This window comes from Strix aluco, chromosome 3 (genome assembly GCF_031877795.1).
Source record: "Strix aluco isolate bStrAlu1 chromosome 3, bStrAlu1.hap1, whole genome shotgun sequence".
NCBI lineage: Eukaryota > Metazoa > Chordata > Aves > Strigiformes > Strigidae > Strix > Strix aluco.
In genome coordinates this window covers 49,335,349-49,354,514 of record NC_133933.1, presented here as the reverse complement: position 1 = coordinate 49,354,514, position 19,166 = coordinate 49,335,349, and the positions used below count along the sequence as shown (strand labels likewise).

General features: G+C 34.5%; 1 protein-coding gene across 10 annotated transcripts in view; it reads right to left on the bottom strand.

The window, feature by feature from the left end:
• The window catches only part of SIPA1L2 (signal induced proliferation associated 1 like 2), a 151,048-nt gene that overhangs the window by 48,788 nt on the left and 83,094 nt on the right, over positions 1-19,166 (bottom strand). For 7 of the 10 annotated variants that reach the window (XM_074818465.1, XM_074818464.1, XM_074818466.1 and 4 more), the window contains 5 exons: positions 15,763-15,866; positions 12,976-13,053; positions 9,164-9,321; positions 7,058-7,634; positions 1,390-1,664 (listed from right to left, as the gene is read on the bottom strand). In XM_074818465.1, the coding sequence (XP_074674566.1) occupies positions 1,390-1,664; positions 7,058-7,634; positions 9,164-9,321; positions 12,976-13,053; positions 15,763-15,866 (1,192 nt within the window). The remainder of the gene's footprint in view (positions 1-1,389; positions 1,665-7,057; positions 7,635-9,163; positions 9,322-12,975; positions 13,054-15,762; positions 15,867-19,166) is intronic. The other 3 variants (XM_074818467.1, XM_074818470.1, XM_074818472.1) reach the window with 1 other exon arrangement.

Below are 19,166 nucleotides of genomic sequence, written 5' to 3'. Positions count from 1 at the left end.
CCTATAAAATACACGTTTTTACCTTCAATATAATAGGATCAGCTCATTAGGCTCATATTCTGTAAACAGCTTGGAAATGTATACCAAACAAGCCAGTGAAAATTCATACCCAGAAGCAGATGGTGAGAATAGCAAAGCTAAGCAAAGAGAGGCTTAATTGCAAATTCTATCCAACTAAGCAAAACGGTGGTATTCTACATTCACAGGCATTTTCCTCAGAAGGAACCCAACGCATCGACATGCAGGTTGAGGCAGGGGAGGGCACTTCTGTGTCATTCATCAGGCCAATGACTACTTGGAGAATTGCCACCAATTAAACAGTATTCGTGTACAGTTGGCACCAACTTCATAGTACTGCATGCTACGTAAAATTTTATGGCTTGTTGTCTTGCCAAAAGCAACACATCTAATGTTTTTTCTGTTAAATTAAAAATCAACAGGAGATTTAAAGTTGGCCTTCTACAAGAAAACAATTAATTCAATTTACTCTGGTACAGTTCTCATTTAGAAAAAGCCAAATTAACAGTGCCTAGACAAGGTATGTGAGAAATAAAGTCATATTATTATAAAGTTTTAAATTTTCCCTACTTCTTCTCTACCTCATAATATTCAAAAACAGAGAGAAGAACAAAAATCTTTTTGTCACCAAAAAAGGAACACTGAAGAAAGAAAATTGCATTTCATCCCTGAATGGTACAGTCACTATAATAATCTTTATTAAAGTCTTTTTCTGAGTGTATGAGCATTTATTTCATGTTGCAGCAATATTTCTTTGCTTTAACTGATTATTTCATTGATCTAATCCCCTATTTAATATGACTAAATTAGATATCTGTATAAAACGAGGAGAACTCTAAGACTTGGTACCATATATGTCCAGAACTCAGTATGTCATTACTTTTGTTAAAATTTCAACATAAGAAAAGATAAAACAAATCTTTTTCAATAGTCAGGTGTCAGAGAAACGTGAAAGACAGACAAGGTACAGTTTTCAGAGAATGATTCCCAATTTTTAAATTTAATATTAAAATATAAAATTCTCCTGTGGAAGAAAAGAAGTCACATCAGCTTTCATAACAGCTCAGTCATGATGCACTAAAGTTTACTTCTTACTCTTTCAAAGACATACAAAAGTAAATTCCCCATTAAATTTCTTACAGGATCCCATTTTATCTTCTATTACAAGTCAATAGGGATTTTGGGGAAAAGATTGCTTTAAGAGACTCAATAATATTATCACCAAACATGAGAGACAATATCCATTTCCTGAGGGCCCCCAATAAAAGAGCCATCGTTTAAGCAGTAGCAGAGAAAAAAAAAAACAGAGAAAAAAACCAGAAAAAAACAGAGAACAAACCAAATGTCACACTGAGAACTGTTGCTTGTTACCTTCTAGGCGCTCCATCCTCATGTGGTTGAATAATGACCACTTTTACTGTCACTGATGTACGTAAGAGGTCAATCATTTGTTCATGAGTCAAAGTTGCCACAGCCACTTTACAGATCTCAACCAGGCGGCTCCCTTGCCTTAGGCCTGCCTTCCATGCAAAACCAAAGGGCTCCACATCTGCCACTATCCCTTCAAAGTTCACGTGGAATCCAAGTTGGCCCAACCCATTTCTCCGAAGGGTCATTTCTGTGGTTTCACATCCTCTGGTCACTATCTAAAGAAGTATCAGATTGTTACACTATTGTCAGGACATTCACTTCTTTGGACACAAAACCAGATCTATTTTCAACACAATAAAGCTATGCATATCTTTAATATACTAATACTAACAATTATTTTAACATTTGAGGTTGAATGAAGGTTTCTGCATAAGACAAAATGAACAAAACATTTCACAATGCTAAAAATCTTAGATCCTCAGAGCAACTAGCTGACCCGTGTCGAGTTCCTTCCCTCTTGCCCAACATTAACACAATACTATTTACATCTTACTGAAAACTTAACAGCTGCTTCAGTTTCAAAACACAAAGCAAGCAAAATGCTGTCCTGTCAGAAGCTGCATTCTTGTTGGCTGACTGACTGAAGGTGTGCAGGCATTTTTTCTTCAGTATTAGACAGTATTAAACTTGAGATAGAACATGAGCCAAATTGAGTGAAGTGCTTCAGTTCTAGCATCACTTCTTCCTTAAGAACATAACAATGAAGATAATTTTGATTTATTTTGCCGTGTCAGATTCCTAATGACCACCATGTCCAAATGTGGACATCACTAAAACAGGATAAGAGTTTTCATGTCACTAGGAAGTTTACAAACAAAAAAATTACTTTCTTCATATTCAATGAAAAGTAATTCTGTCATTACATGAGTAGCCAAAATCCTTCAAATTCAGACTTTGCTAAGCAGGCTCATTTCTATGTAACAACTTCTCAACAGTTTTGTCCAGTAAAAAATAGTCATACAAAAGCGTGTATGCTGGGATACTGCACCAGACTCAGAAGACCAAATACTAGTCCAGATTACAAGGTAAATTTGTGAGTTACTCTAACATTCCCTTCTGCCAGTGTCACAGAGCCAGTATGTATTTTAGCTCCATTAGTATAACTAGAACAAAAACCTAACCACTGTGAAACAACATTATCAAAAATCTTTGTTCATAATAACACATATCATTCAAAGATCTCACACTCCATCAAGGCAAATATCTGCCCTTTAAAGATGCATATGTTATGGTACAGATCAAGGGATCTTCCCAAGGTCACACTGCATTAAGAGCGGTTCCACAGTGCACTTTGTTCCACAAGGGTGTTCACGCTGTTTACGGCCGTTTTTAGCATGCATTACAAAAATACATGCATTACTCAACTTCAGGCATCTAATCTAAGGTGCTTAAGTTAGGAGGCTAGTGTCCTGTATAGTCAGTTGTATAGGATAGGTCTTTGCAAAGGTTGTTTTACAGCTTGAGCTTAATTCAGGAGGCTATTTTGGAAGACTCATTCTCCTCCTCCATTGTCTACCTGAGCCAGAATCTGGGCAGCCTAGCTCACTAGTTTATTGCGCGCTTCCCACAGAAGCATGATCCAGCCTAATTCAGGGCTGCATGGTGAGGGAGTAGAACTGTGCAACTAGTGACATGTTGGCACCGTGACTGCGTAAAGCTGTCACAAAACCACTCCTTTCAATACCCAAGTCAGATACAGTAGGCTCAGTGCAGTTCCATGGGAGGTTTAAACTGATCTCAGACCCTATTACCACTACGCTGTCCCTTGTATCACATTAGCACTTGTGCAGTCATGCAGACAGATCAAAGATACGATACAGCTGAAGAACACAGTGGTTTTTAAAATAGTGTTCCAAAGGGGTGGCAGGCAGGGAATGGATGGGACCGTCTCCTTCACTGGCAACTATTATGAAAGTACGTCTCCATCATGGACAAAGGAACTTCATACATAGCAAATATTAACCTTAAGTTACTTTCATAGCTTCCTTTTTACACTTCCTGTTTAAACAAATCTTTTGTCCAAGTCTGCTACAGAGTCAGGGATGAGAGATCTAACTTCTACTCCCTTCCCAGTCCAATGGCTGGGCTGACTGGAAAAGCTTTGGAGTGTTATTATGTTTGCAACTTGGTCAGTGACTGGAAGTCATGGTTTTCAGTACCTTAGGAAGTTTTAAAGCAGTATTGCTTTTAGAGAATATTTCTATATGAATATCTGTCACTCATCAGAAAAAACTAGAACTTGTACACATGAGAACAAAGTGCCACAAAACCATGAGTTACTGTAACCTTGCTGATCTGAGGGAGCTGGTCCATGCTCATGCTTTTAACCTGCAACAAACTCAAAGTAATGAAATACAGTTAGCCTCCATTTATTAAGGGCTGATCCTAACTGATCTGTGAAACATTGGAGAAAGATCTTGCAAGGATCTGATATTCTAAGAATCATTGCCTGGCAAATTTAGGCTACTTAAACTAGCACTTTGACTTCATAAACCCTCCAGTTACTTCTGAAGATGTAGGCTTCAAAGGTAAAATGTGAAAGTCATTCCTGAGATGTCCAAAAAGTACTCTGGAGGTTTTGTTTACAAAATTGTATTTTGGGTCTTCCTATCAAAAAAAAGCAGCTATTTTCTTTGTCATTATTCAGCTCTGAGGTTTTGGTATCTTTTAGAAGATTTCCATTTTAAACAGAACTTTCTGTTGTGTTTATAACTGTGCATATAGTATTAGAGCTATATGGCATGTTGAAAGCTTAGTGTTTTAACACTTTTTTTTCCAGCTCTGAGGTTCATCTTCAGTCATGATTAATTTTCCACAAGATTCATAATTTGTGAACTAGATAAGCGAAAATGAAATTTTCAGCTCTTCATTAGTTTCCCTACACTTCTGTCAGATGTTTCTAAAATATATACAATATTTAGTCATGCAGTAAAAAGTAGAACATGCTGTTAGAGTCAGGAGCCCAGGTGAGGGATGGAATTGTATCCTTATGAAACTAGACAATATTCTTCTGGGGGGCAGACACCTCTTTATCATTATGTCATAATTGTAGAGTACTACAGTGTGAATGCACCAGTCAAAGTATATGGATTTCCCCAACTCAGAGCACTCAAAATCTCTTCTTCAAGTGAGTTAAATATTCAAAGGTTAAAAGAGAAGGAAGATAAACATTTCTGCCAAAGATTCATCTATTCTCAATGGAAAGGATTCCAGATCAAGTCGTCCAGAAGTATATCCCCTAAAAGGTGACACTGTGTGTTACATAGTAATGTCACATAAAATATAGTGCTGCTTCACTTCAAAATAGGTTATTCTGCTTACTTGGTTGCCGTTCTACTGAACATGTGAAATTAAAACACAGAGATCTTTTAAGTCCCATGAAGAAGGTGAAGACTTTTTTTAATCAGATTCTTGTCTAAAGATCCACGCAGGGTTTGTGTTTAATCTTATATCACTCTGCCATTGTCTGTTATCCAAAAGCTCAGAACAACTGCTTTTTCTGCATTCAAACACAGCTCATCAAGTTAATCTATATTTTGCTTTTGCTGCTCTTTCTACTTTATATCACTACATATTCTCCCCAACAAATACAGAGCGGACTAGATTGACAAATCCCAGCTCTTTTTTTAGTCCTGAACTGATCCTTTTCGTTCAAACCAAAACTGCAGTCTCAGCTTTTCACATCTTTGCTTTATCTGAATATTCAGATAGGTTTCCTATTCATCTGCATGATTTAAACCCAGGCATTAAAATGCAGTTATTTCTTTGACAATCTCATTTAGTAACTGCAACATTTTACTCACTGGTTTTAGGAAATGCTTTTACTAGTGACTGAAAAGGGTTAATCATCTGGTCACTGAAGTTTGATATTACATCAAGCTAAAGTTTGAGCTTTAGTCTTTAGCATCTGCTGGCACATGTGGTGGTTGACCTTAGCTGTGTTCTGAGTCACTTAAAAGGTTTTTAAAGGGTATATATGAAGTGTGGATTCAGAGTTTTAAATACTTTTTAGTGCTTATAATGGTCACCTCTGAGCTTCTATATCAAAATGTATATCATGACTGTTTCGAAAGCATTCAACATCGTAAAACAACTAGGGAATAACATTAATAGGCAGCTTTCAAAAGAGAGGAAGAAACAGGGGAAAAGGATAAAAATATGACGTAAGAAACAGGGATTGAAAGTTTAAAACAAATAATGATAGCTAATTCTTTTAAGCAATGTGAAAGTTGGATAGGTGGCAGTGAAAGAGAGAGGGCAGCCAGAGTTCATTGGAATAGATACTTGAAGCTAATATTCGGGTTAATGTGACAGTAACCGATGCTAAATGTTTGAGGCTGAAAGCCAATTTGTCATTATTTAACCCAAAATCTGACAATAAAAAAGAGGGACTATTTAAGTAAATATAGATAAATATTTTATTCTGTGTTTTTAATTACTGAATCTTAAAGATCCATCCTCAGCAACTGGCATACTTCCATGTTCTGTAAAACCGAAATGAAAAACAACAAAAGAAATTGTCGTCACTGATGACAGCAGAAGTTTTCACTAGAACTTTGAATCTTGTCTTCCATCTGTGTTAAGCAATACCTATTGTTCATTTAGCAGTACTTAATAGGAGTGAACTATGCGTACTCTATTTTTCAGAAGGAAAATATCTGTCTAAGGAAAATGAAACTGAAGACCTCAGAGAAAATGGTAACAATGGCAAGAAGAGTTTAAAGGCATTAATCTACTGAAAGATTAATTGTACTTTGGAAGAAAAAGGTTATTATTTAGAGCATGATATTGAATGATGCTAAATGTGACTGCAGGACTACAGAGGCCCTAAAACATCAGCTGCAGTCCAACTGTTCCAGCGTAAAAATGGCAAGCATAATGATTTCTTTTCAGTACTGGGCTTTCTAATATAAACAAAACTGAGACCATCTAGATCACTTAAATTACAATCAAAGGGCAAAGCATAACCACACGAAGTAGATGCATCAGCACTTTTCCTTGGCATTCCTGTCAGTTCATTTGTACTGACTGAAATAGTTACAGGACAGTTGTCCTAACAGGGTCATCAAGCATTTGAAAAGCTTTATCCAGTCAGCTGTAAAAACTGGCATTAATTGGTCTAGTCTTCTTTACTTCCTGCAGTTGCTCAGTACAGAGGAACAAGTCAGCAGAATCACTTATACAAATTTTTCTGCTAATATTCACATGGGTTATTATAAAAAGTCCAAGTGAGTGTATTTTACACATTAAGGTTTTGTATACTTTTAAATTAAGGTCTATTTCTACCTACAAAGGTGTGATATGAAAACAGGCTACAGCAAAAGAAGACAAAAGTTTAGCCCTTCAATCCTGATTTCAACACTGAAATCATCCATGGCCTTGGGCAAATCTATCAGATTACTGGTATCAGATTCCTCATCCCTGAAAATGGGTTGATAGCACTTATCCCATATGCTGTTGTGAGGAATATTGTCTGTAATGCTCCCTGAAGACTGAAAACACTCCTGAATTATAAACATAGGACATCTTTAATTATATCTCAAAGGAGATGTAGACAGGTAACTCTTCATTAAAAAATTTGGAATTCCACTTTAGAAACTGTACTTACTTCAAGTCTTTGAACAATTTCTCTGATGTCTTCAGTACAATTATCTGCTGCAGACAGAAGAATACATTCTCCTCTTTCATAAAATATTTTGATGCTCATTAATCCAGACGTCCATCCAATAACATCTCTGCAGGAGCAGTTAAACACAACGTTTTTTGATTCCTTTTCAATCAACATGATAAACTCATTGGAGATTCCAAGGAGACATTCAATGTCAGCAGACTGGCCAAAATCTCGTGCAATTACATTCCACATAATCGCTCCAACACTGAATAGATGTGCATCTTTCCTTGGTTTAACTTTTTCCTTTTTTTTTGCTCCTAAAGTAATAAAGCTAAACTTCGCTGAAGTATCCACTGTAGCTGTGGTAACAAAATTTTCTGCCAGATCTTTCAAGTATTCTTGACGTGTCCTTGTGGCCATGGCTCGAAATTTTTCCGACTTATGTGCCGCATTTTCAGCATTAATAACTTTGGCTAAAAGGAAGTCCCTAAAGACTGCTGATTTGGGGAAAGTTACTCCTTTGGGAATGGGTGGACCAAATGGAGGTACATCTTTTGATCGTGAAACACCAACACTGGAAATAGAAAGAAAAAATACAGTGGTTGATTCCTAAAAAAAAGATCAGATGATAAGCAGAACTGTGTTCTGTGCAGTCCATTTACACAGTTGGGTTTAGCTTTCACATCTCAATTTTCAGACATTTTAGACACATCAAAGAAAACTGATTGGGTTGTCTGTTTTAAAATGGCTTTTTTCTTTGAAATATATAAAAGACATTATGAATGTATCTTATTAACACAAAAATATCAAGGATGACTTCTCAGGGTGTCACTGCATCCTTTCTTTAATGGAATAAATATTAAAATGCTTTGTGAGACATAAATGAAGAAAGTATTTTAAAAAATTATTTTCTTCATGTAGGTCTGACTATCATTTTCAGCTGTCACTCAGTTGCATGATCCTAAAACTAAGAAATATATAAATAGAAACAGAATTCAGTTTAATCCTCAGACATGTTGCTACAATGAAGTGTGAAGACAAAGAAAAAGTACTGGTGTCAGATGTGTTTATAATGGGAGCATTCTGCACCTGTTTAAGTTGCCTACTGTATGTTCATAAGTTTTCAAAATACCTGCAATACTTGATATGGACAGTTCACAGCAAGTTGTAAAAGAAATAAGAATATTTTCTCATTGATACAATTATACCTACAATTGATATCTACATAATGTATTTCAACAGAAAAAGGATTTCAAAATACTGTGCAAACTACGTACAGCTACTACTAGTTTGACTGAAATGCAGTCACATTTGGGATGACAGACAGACATTATTTAGTAATAAGAAGAATGTAACTTATGAAATGTCATGTATTATTAAACGCAAAAGAGCTACTGAAACAAAATCAAGTTCTAGAAGATAGCTTAAATTCTAAAAGACAGCTAAAAGACAGTAATATGACCTGATCTCATAATGTACTTTAATTTCATTCTAAACAATGAATTAATAACATTTATACATGCTAAATCTGCAACATTATGCCTCAAGTCCCTATCATTATTTGCACAATTCCCAATCAGTTCAGAAGTAGGCTTCCACCCCAGATATCTTGCTAGAATTCATGATGCAGTAACTTAATGTGAGATTTAAGGTCATCTGAAATTTCTCCAAAAGTTTTCATTAATGTGCTTAAAGGCCATGACTGATCCCAGTGACATACTGTCATACTCAGGGATTTATACAGGTTAATAGCCTTCTAAAATATTTTATCTTAAATCACTTTCTTTGAAAAAGGAAATGTGCAATACAGTTTCTAGATTAATTTGTATTGCTATGTCTGCAAAGATTTTCACTAACTTGTTATATTCCCATTTTGTGCCCAGAAATCAGCAGAGTTCTGCATTTACCCATTTAAGTCTACAAACTGTGCCCCATAACTCTAGATGTGTGTAAGGGAGACATTGGGGTTTCAAAATCACAGAAAATGTAGCAGAAATTTTAAAACTGTATACATAATATCTCTAGGAAATACAAAAGTGTTAGAAGAGGCAGTTCCATTGTAGTCTTAACAACAAACTTAAATAGTTATAAGGCTCTACTCACCTATAGCATACATTTTCAGTGCAAGGATTATGCACTTTGACTATGACAAATACATGTTGAAAGTGGGAACGAATATTTTTTGGAGTAAAAGGAAGTGCTCCTGGCTCTTGGAAGACAATGGTAACTATGTCATTTCCTATATGCCTTTTCCTTAGCAGCTAGACAAGAAACATGCATTGAAAAATTAGTTATAAAAAAATTAATCACAATTTCTTCATTTTAGCAAAAAAACCCCAAAACCAAAATAAATGAAGCTTTATTTTTCAGAATTAGCTTTTGATTAATCATATCCTGGATAGCTACAGATAAAGGATGTTGGATTGAACTGCAAAAAAGATAGGGACAGGATAGTGGGCTAAGTTCACAAAAATACTAGTGAGTTCTCTCGCATCCCCGCACTGGTTCTGCATATTTTCTGCTCATTTCTCTTTTATTCTATGAGAAAAATATATTTCTCTTACTTTAGCACATCACTTTAGCAATAGAAAAATGTTACATCACTTAACAGTTCTCACTATCCAGAGAACTGTACATCAGTTCCCTCTTGACAGTGTAGTATTTGCTTCTATATGAAAAATATAATATTGCTTTTCTTTCTCAATAAACCTTCCTTTTCCATGTTGCATTTTTATTAAATGTTGTCCTTAATATTATGATCTTAATTTTTTAAAAAATAGATTTATCATGTATACTCATCACCAGTTTTAACAACTGCATACTTGAGGAACAGAGCTGAGACTCATGGAGAAACAATAGATATTAGAAACTCATTAATTAAAAACTTATTCTTGTAATTGGTAGCTTTTATCATGAAAATATATTTGAGGAATAATTTAAAGTACTAAATCATTGTTAAAGGCTAAAACTTAACAAAAACTACAAAACATGTCCAACAATAAGGGACCACTTCTCTCTCTCCCCCCAAAAAAACCCAAAAAAACACAGTAAAATGATGTTCACTTTCCTCACGGAAATATATTGTACCTCTCAAATTTTTTACACTTTTTTCTTAAATACCTTTGCTTATAAAACATCCATGTATATTAACAGATGGAAAAAAGTAGTCCAGCATGTGCTACATTTAAGTCTGCATTGAAAACTAATAGCATACAGACACTTAAAGATTTACCTTAGCTCATGTCTAACTAAAAAGGATACAAAAATAAATTTGAAAACTTAATGACAGAACAAGTAAAACTTTCTCTATCAAGCTGATTTTACAGAACATAATCTTTCTAATAAAAGACTACTTGCTTCTATTTTCTCAATTCCATTAAAAGTTAGTATTTCAGCTACCAACAAAAAAAGCAAAGTTGCACATGCTAAAGCCTAAGACCCTTAAGTATGTTTCATTATATCTCTTAAAATAACACAAAGGATGCTGTTCTAAAGGTAGTATAAAGGGCCCAAGCTACAATTTTAAAGCACTCAGTATATCTGTATTATTTTAAACATAATCAAAATCCCAAATGCAGATTAAAGAAATAAGACTTCTGATGAAACTTTAAACCAGATATAAAACCAGAAAATACTATTTGTTATAAGTCATGTGGGTCAGTCAAGTTTTCAGGTTTTTAAGACTAAAATCAAAATAACTGGCTATTTGAGTAATTTAAGATATACATCCTGTTGCGTACAAATTACAGTAGAATTACACCACAAGGAACTGATCATAGAACTAAGTGTGTCAGGTATACTTTAATTTGCTGAGCTAGTGAACCATACAATTAGATCATAGTAGTGAAGCACAAGTTCATGTTTAGAGGTTATTATTATCTCACAGGTTGGAATTTACACCACAGTTAAATTTGCAACAAACCTTCCAATTATGAGCTACAAAGTGATTCATTTCTGCCTTTGTTATAAAACTAACTGCCCAATTACTCTTTTTTGCTATAGTGGTTCATGCCCATGCCTATACATTTCCACAGAGCAAAATTACAAAAATTAGAAAGCAACATCCTGTTTAAAGTTATATTTATTTCTCAAGACAATCATTGTTTTCAAGAATATTTTCTGCTTTTGTAGACCTCTTTAAGAGGTTCTGCTTGCCATCAGGTTGCTTAAGCAAGAACAGCAGTCACTTAATAAGAGGTAAGTTTTGAAATCTTTGAAATTTTACTAGCAAAAATAGTATTTTCAAACTTATGGCAGTTCACATATCCAATTCCTAAACTATCTTTCAAGAGCTTAAACCTCTAAGAGGCACAAAAATAGAAAATACGAAGTCAGGTCATCATTTTTAAGAACCTTACCAAGCTTGCATCTTAGTGACTTCTTCAACATTTTAAAATAAAATCAGTGTAACACTGTTATAAATAACTGTCATGCGTAAGTGGTCAGTGAACTGCAAAACAACACAAAGGCAAAGCACAGTTGTAGCTGTGCGCAGAGTATCATAATGCAAAGAACTTGGAAAGGGGAGAGAAGTAAACCGGGGAGATCTGGAAGATGGAAAGAAGTGCTCTGGATAGGATAAAGGAATAGGAAAAGAATAAAGTATTGAATGGAGAAGAAGGAGGGAACACATACTTCCCTGGGAAATGTGAGATAAGGATAGCATACTGAAAATGAAAAAGGAATTGAAGGAAACTGTAACTAAGCAAAAAGATTTATAAGAAACCCTTTTCTAGTTTCCATTCTATAACCTAGATTTTCCTCCCAACTTATGCCTTCTTTTTCAGATTCGCAGTTTCCCCTTCCTCTCCCATTTTGAGGTCTGCTTAGGTTTGGGGTTTTGGGGGGTTGTCATTAATTTTTTTTAATCTGCCTTTCTAACATACTCTGAAGAGTCTCATGCCAATGCAGAACACAATAGGAACTCTCAACAGAGTGCACAGATTACAGAGAATTATTTACAGTAAGGAAACATCAAACACACTCTGACATCGTTCTAGTATCAGTCTAAATTGGCATGGTAGAATTTGAAAATGAACCCAATCAAGTACAATAGGCAGCCAAAAGGAAATCACTGAAGTTTTCTGTAAGAATACAACACATGCAAAGGGGAGTCCAGTAAGAAAAATATGTTAGAAAAGCAGAATCCATTAGATTAAAATTAGGTATACCAAATAATAGTTACTATATTAATTTCAAGATTTTAACTACTCAATTCTTAATTTTCAGATATGCATCTCTGAAGAAAAGTACTGTCTTAAAACACAGCATATTTACAGGTTATGCCCACCCATAAAAATCTACCCACTCCTGTGGAATTTTAATTACCTAGTCAAACTGCAAAACAACAAGGAATTCTTGTTGAAACAGCAGTGAAATATATACATTCAATTAAATGATGAAACGTTAAGAGTCAAATATGAAAATATTCAAACTTATTTTCGTACATTTCTAAAATAAGTGGTTTCAGAAGTTGTATTTTCAGTTTGTGTTCTTAACCAGTACCAAAAATCAGAGAGTTTGGTATAACCACATGTCTTGTTATTCCAGCCATTTTAATAGTAGCTTAAATTTAAGTTTATTTCATTATTGCATATCTGTTTCATTTTTAAGCTTTCACTAAACCAGATGAAAACTTAATTTGATTATTTGAACTGATTTGGATGAATCAGGTCTGACCATGTGTACACAAGCAGACTGCAAATGTGTGAATGGGAAACTTGCGAGGAAATGATTTGGAAAGGGACACCGTAAAGGTAAAGTTTAAAGGGGAAAGCCTTGAACTATGATTTGAAGAAAAGGCCAGTAAAGGAAAAGAAACTGGCCACACCAGGGCTGGTAGTCTTTTCTGTCCTAGGGAAGGAGCAGCTGACTTGAAAGTTCCCAGCCTATGTTGCAGCCAAAATGAAAATTACCTTGCTCTTTGGATCTCCTGCTGGCTCTAAAACTAGAGGGATGTCCTGATCAGGGACCAAGCAGGGCGTAGTTATGTCCTGGAAGAAGCAACAAACAATTCTGCTGTGGCCTATTTCTGGCTCACAGGTATTTGGAATCTAAGCAATGCTCAGTGCTTGCTTATTGAAGATCATAGTCCTAGATGATGAAGAGTGACTCGATACCTTGCCCAGTCATTACCAAACAAGGGACACAGGGATAGGATGCAATAACCTCATTGCCAGTACATACACAATATACTACCAAAAAGTAACTATTGAATGGGGGTCTTCATTGCTAATATAACCTAAGAGGAAAATTACCATGGGATCTAACCTCCCCTTACTTGAGTATGTAGAGTTAGTGAGCCGAACCCTGAAGAGACAAACAACATTCATATTCCACAGGACCTGTAAGTCTCTCTCTGTCCTGAGCACAACTGATGCAACTGCATCTGTGGTCTTCAGCATCTAAAATGTCTCAAGGAAAAAGACCTAATCGAATTTTATCCTAGCTTAACAGAAATAACACTGTTGATACATTTCACACTTCAATATGTATTTTGGAACTTAACATTAATAGAAGAACACTAAAAAATTGTTATAGATCCCTTTTGCACATTAAGGCTGGCTAAATTCTGGTCATTTGGGTGCACTTGTCACATTTAAGACAGTGTCCATGCTGTGCAAATATTGCTAGATCCCAGCACCTAAAAAAATAATGTGGTGCGTCTTCAGATAGGCATATTACTTGAACTTGGAAAACTGCCACATTATTTTGATCCCAAGAAAGACATGAATAACAACATGGTCCTTCTACTAAATATTGAACCCATTAAAGTGACAATTATGAGAGCTTACTAAAACACCGTGGAAAGGAGTGCTTGTTGCTGGGGAAAATGATGGAGTTAAAATTGGAAGATTTTGCTGTACACAAGAATCATCACCTGACTATAAAGACAGATACATAAGGAAATGATGAGAATGAAAGGAAGGTACAGGAAGAATTGAAAGGACAGTAATAGGGGGTGGCTGAGCAACACAGCAGTGAAGCTGACAAACAGCAAACAATTATGAAAATTAGCGAATCATGGCAAGAGGATATCCTGTTCTCACAAAGAAGGGAAAATCATGAAAGACAACAACAAAAGTAATAAACTCCAAGTAAGGCCATATTTACTGTCAGTGCCTGTGATTAGCTACGAAAATATTAATTTTTTCCTTTTAAGGCAAGCTCATTCAGTGTATTATATCTTCTTAATAGTGTACAGTTTTCCTTATTTACATGTGCTTTCCAGTCAAAGATTGTTATGACTGATTACAGACAGTCCAACTCCTAGTGTGTTTACTAAACTAACTCTGTATTTTAATAAGGTATAAGTGAAAGTTTAGAGAAGTGGAACAATCTCAAATCAGTGATGATGATCTGATACCTTGATTACTAGCTAGTGCACAGTTGAGTGTGCGATACAGCTGAACATTCTGTCTCCTGAAAGTTACACATTTTAAGATGTGAGTCATCTAAACATTCATATTATTCATATAGTGAAGTTTCTGTCTTTTGATTCCTAACTTAGTTTCTTTAAACCACATCTAAATCCTAAGTGTAATACAGTAAAATTTGCAGTTGTCTTAACTGTTCACTTGAAACAGTTCTTCAAACAGTTCAGAATATTACGCACTGACTATTTAAAATACATAAATACATTATGTATTTTCTTCCATTTCAATTTTCATTTATCCTTTCTCAAGAATCTTAATCTTTTATCTTTTTCTTACCGCCTTGACACATCTCATTTTCTTCCCACAAGACCTACTGATAGGGTAGACATGAAAGATACAACTCACATATGGTTTAACAATCAGTAACCATCTTTTGTATGCTGTTCAAAAAGAGTGAGATAGCATCTTTATTTCATGACGACCCTCCAAAATGACTGAAATCTTGCATAGCAATGAGATAATATTCTAAAACTAACTAAATAAATCCAACTTTTATTTCTGCAGACCCAGAAAAAGGCACAGTAGAAGCACAGAAATTTATGAATTATCATTAGTCTGACATAGGTGCAATTCTTTTTTTTTTTTTAAGTGTTAATGTTGATATATTATACCAAATGTGCTTGTACTTTTTAATTCAGTCGCATGAAACATCAGAGTCAGGCAAGACAGAGTAACCTTACTGGTGCACTGCACACTTTGGATGCTGTGCTGTTTTTTAGCCATCCTTAATGCTTTAAAGATATTCTGAATTATTACATAAACAAAGTGAATTCTCCAGAAATAAAATAAGTACACTGCAGTTTTCTGTCTTCACAACCAGACACCTTGAAGGATACAGTTAAGCATTTACTACTAAGCTGACACATTAATAAACATTTCAAGATCTTTAATATAAGGATTAAGTGGAATCATTTTTAAAATCTTATTACGTGCATATTTTAACCATAAGACTATTTTCAAGCTTTGTTCCATTCAATGTTTAAAACATACATAAGATGTATATCCAGTCTGAACTGAAAGTAACTCAGCACAGGCAACATTACCTTTTAATAATACGAAATGGGGGAGACAGGACAAGTTCCTGCATTATATAATATAAAAATCCTATGAGATTTCTAATGCCTTATAATATTTCAAGAAAAAAAGATACAATTCAGTCACACTTCATATAAAACAATTCAGTTTTAAAACAGTATTACTTTAAAAAAAACCCTCAATGTCAAACATTTATAATGTAAAACTACAATGAAAAGTTAAAAAACATACCTGTTGCCTGTTACTGGGCATGTATGGAAGCATTGTTGATACATGAAACATTAACTCATAATCTTTATAGGTAGTATAGAGGGAATGAGTTCCTGTGGAATCAGCTGAAAATGAATTTAATTGCAAGAAGGTCAGTAAAATAGAACATTCATACCACTTTTTAGAACACCACTCTTTGCATGTTACAATTTAAATCCATTAATGTGACTTAAAACTTTTTTCAGTAGAACAAAACCAGTTTGCATCAGCTAAAGATCTACTTTTTAGTTTCATATTATGACACAGAAGGGTCTTGCAAGAAACTGCCCGAAGAGTTTTCCGACTATGAGGACTAAATGATATATTTTTGAATATTTTGGCATTTCACGAAAAAAGAACAAAGATTTAGCTACCTGAGTATAGTTTTATATAATATGTATTTTCATTATTTAAAACATTAATAAGGACAATTGAGTAATCCCATACTTTACCAAAAATAAACTGACAATGCTACTTCAAATCTGACATTAACACACATAATGCAGATCAGACATTTTTAAAACATAATACATTGTAGTACAATGTCAAATCATTTTATTGGGAATTCTAAGATCTTTTAAAATGAATAGAATACATTTCATATATGATATGACTTAATATTTTCATTTCTTTTATTTAAGAAGTTTATTAATAGAGTTAGCACTTCAGAATGTTTACAGCAAATTAGATGAGTTTTACTCTGTAGTCATAAATTAATCCTCTTCATTTACCTTCTTTAATATGTATGAATTATTTAAGTAAGTACAATTAACTTTAAAGCAGGAGATTACAAACATGCTATTGAGTCAAGACAACTATCAAATTTTCTTCTCTCTTCCCATGTTCACTCATTTTTAAAATATAATTTTTTATTTTATACACCAATAAACATTCTCCAGTACACTCTTCCACACACTGTTTAAGGTATTGGGGGTTTGTTTTAAATAATAACTGTATTCCAAAAAGAAATTGATTGGCCATGTTAGTTCTCCAGTTAAAAGTATATAAACATACACATAACTGTAAAATTTGACAGTAACCATACTGTATCTGCAGCCCTTAATCTGAAAATATTTATGCGGGTGTATAATTTTGAACATATTCACATTACAACTGGCTTCATCAGCTATCTTTGTACAATAATAAGCTTAACTTCATTTATTAATATTGATGTAAAATAAATTAGAGTTAGGTAAGAATTAGGGAGCATAATTTCCACTGAAGTTTCTTACTTAAATGTTGCTAGAAGAAAGCACACATTATTGCACTCCTCTATTTTAAAATCTTTGTTGAAAATATAATTCCATTATAACCTTTCCATGGCATTTTAGAAAGACAAGAGTTTTGAAGAGGTAGGATGAAATAAATTATATTGTGAAATACAAATATCTGCCTGAACGATACTGATCTCAGCAACCCTACTCCCTGACTCCTTTTGCAATTAGATATTAAATAAAGTCAAATTACCTTGAACAGACATTGCACAAAACAGTGTCTTTAAATACTTACTACAGAAAGGCAGATTCCTTACCCTTAAATCAGTGCTTTCTTAATACAACATCCTACTTAGCTGAATACTTTTGATTTAGCACCTTGCCTTTGGAAATGAGCTAGCAAGTTTTTCTTCTGAAATGTAGTCCCTTACACTAAGCAAGCTGAAATCTTCTAACTCAACAGATGCTTTACTGAACACCTACTAAGGCCCACTGTGATTAAATTTACATAACGGTTGCTACTACAAACATTACTCTGCTGATAATTTTAGTGAAAAAAATTATATCTGTGCTGACATTTTTGCACCTCATTCCTTTCTGAACATTAGTTTCTTTTCACAAAGTTTGAGAAAAATTGGCTAAACTTTTTTTTCAGTTATGAAACATTTCTGTTTTTCAGAAATGCATATCAAACAAAAGTGAAACAGCACTATTCCTCTGTAGATATAAAATTGCAACATTTCCTCAGTTCCATTCACCTTCATTTCTCTCTTTACAGGTACAAGGAAATTAAATGCAAACATAATCCAATTTATCCATAATATAATCCATCACTAAATTACAAATGAGAATATTAATGTTCAAATAATAACATATTAATGCCTCATTTATAGTAGATTGAGATGTTTTAAAACACATACTAAAAAAAATTATACAGTGTTGAATTGGTAAAGTTTCCTCTAATTTTCCTGGGTTTTGGTCTTGGGATTTAGAATTGCATGCCATTAAAAAAGGCACTAAAGGAGGGCAGAAAAGAGTTTGTAGTTAATATATTCCACATGTTCTTCACATTTGCACTGGGTCTGGCTTGGATGGAGTTAATTTTCCTCACAGCAGCCCACATGGTGCTGTGTTTTTCATATGTGATCAAAACAGTGTTGATAACACACCAATGTTTTAGCTATTGCTGAACAGTGTTTGCACAGCATCAGGGCTTTCTCTGTTTCTCACGCTGTCCCCCACCCCACCCTGGGGAGCATGCTGGGGGTGTGCAAGGGTTTGGGAGGGGACACAGCCAGGACAGCTGACTCAAATTGACCAAAGATATATTCCATACCATATAATGTCATGCTCTGCAATAAAACTGGAGCGGGGAGAGTTTTTCCATGGTGGGAACCCATCTGCTGATGGGAGGTGGCAAGTGATTGCCTTTGCATCACTTGTTTTTGGGAGGGCTTTTTGTTGATTGTTGTGGTGGTGTGTTGGTTTTTTGGGGTGGTGGTGGTGGTGTTTGGGTTTTTCTTTTCTTTCCTTCACTTATTGAACTGTCTTAATCTCAACCCGTAAGTTTTTCTTTCTTTTGCCCTTCTGATTTTCTCCCCCATCCTGTTGGGGGGTGAATGAGCAAGCAAGTGGATGAGAGCTTACCTGCCAGACAGGTCAACCCACCACAACATTCTACATTCTATATTCCATAAGAAATGGACCAATTCATTACTTAACAAAATATTAAATAAACAGACCATTTTTTTAAAAAAAGAACTTTTTAAAGAAAAAACCCACAGTCAGATATTTAAGAAGAGAAAAAACTTAATAAATGTGAATCCTACAAAAACTGAGCAAGAAATATTACTGAAACATAATGCCTACCAAAAATGTAGCTGCTAGACATGAAATTATTACACTATTCTGAACCTGCAGGCAGTCAAATCAATGTATTATTCAATTATAAATAAGACATGCAGTAATACTTGTTGTGCCATTATATTAAAAAAACAAGTATAATACAAAGAAAAATTACAGTAAGTCAGTATTTTGCATTTCATATAAAACTGAAGACTATATCTTTGTGAACTGTCTTAATTCCATTCTGTTTGTTGCAAACTATGAGAACATATTATGACAGACCAATATTGTTAATGGCACACAGCATTAGTAAAACATTATGTTACT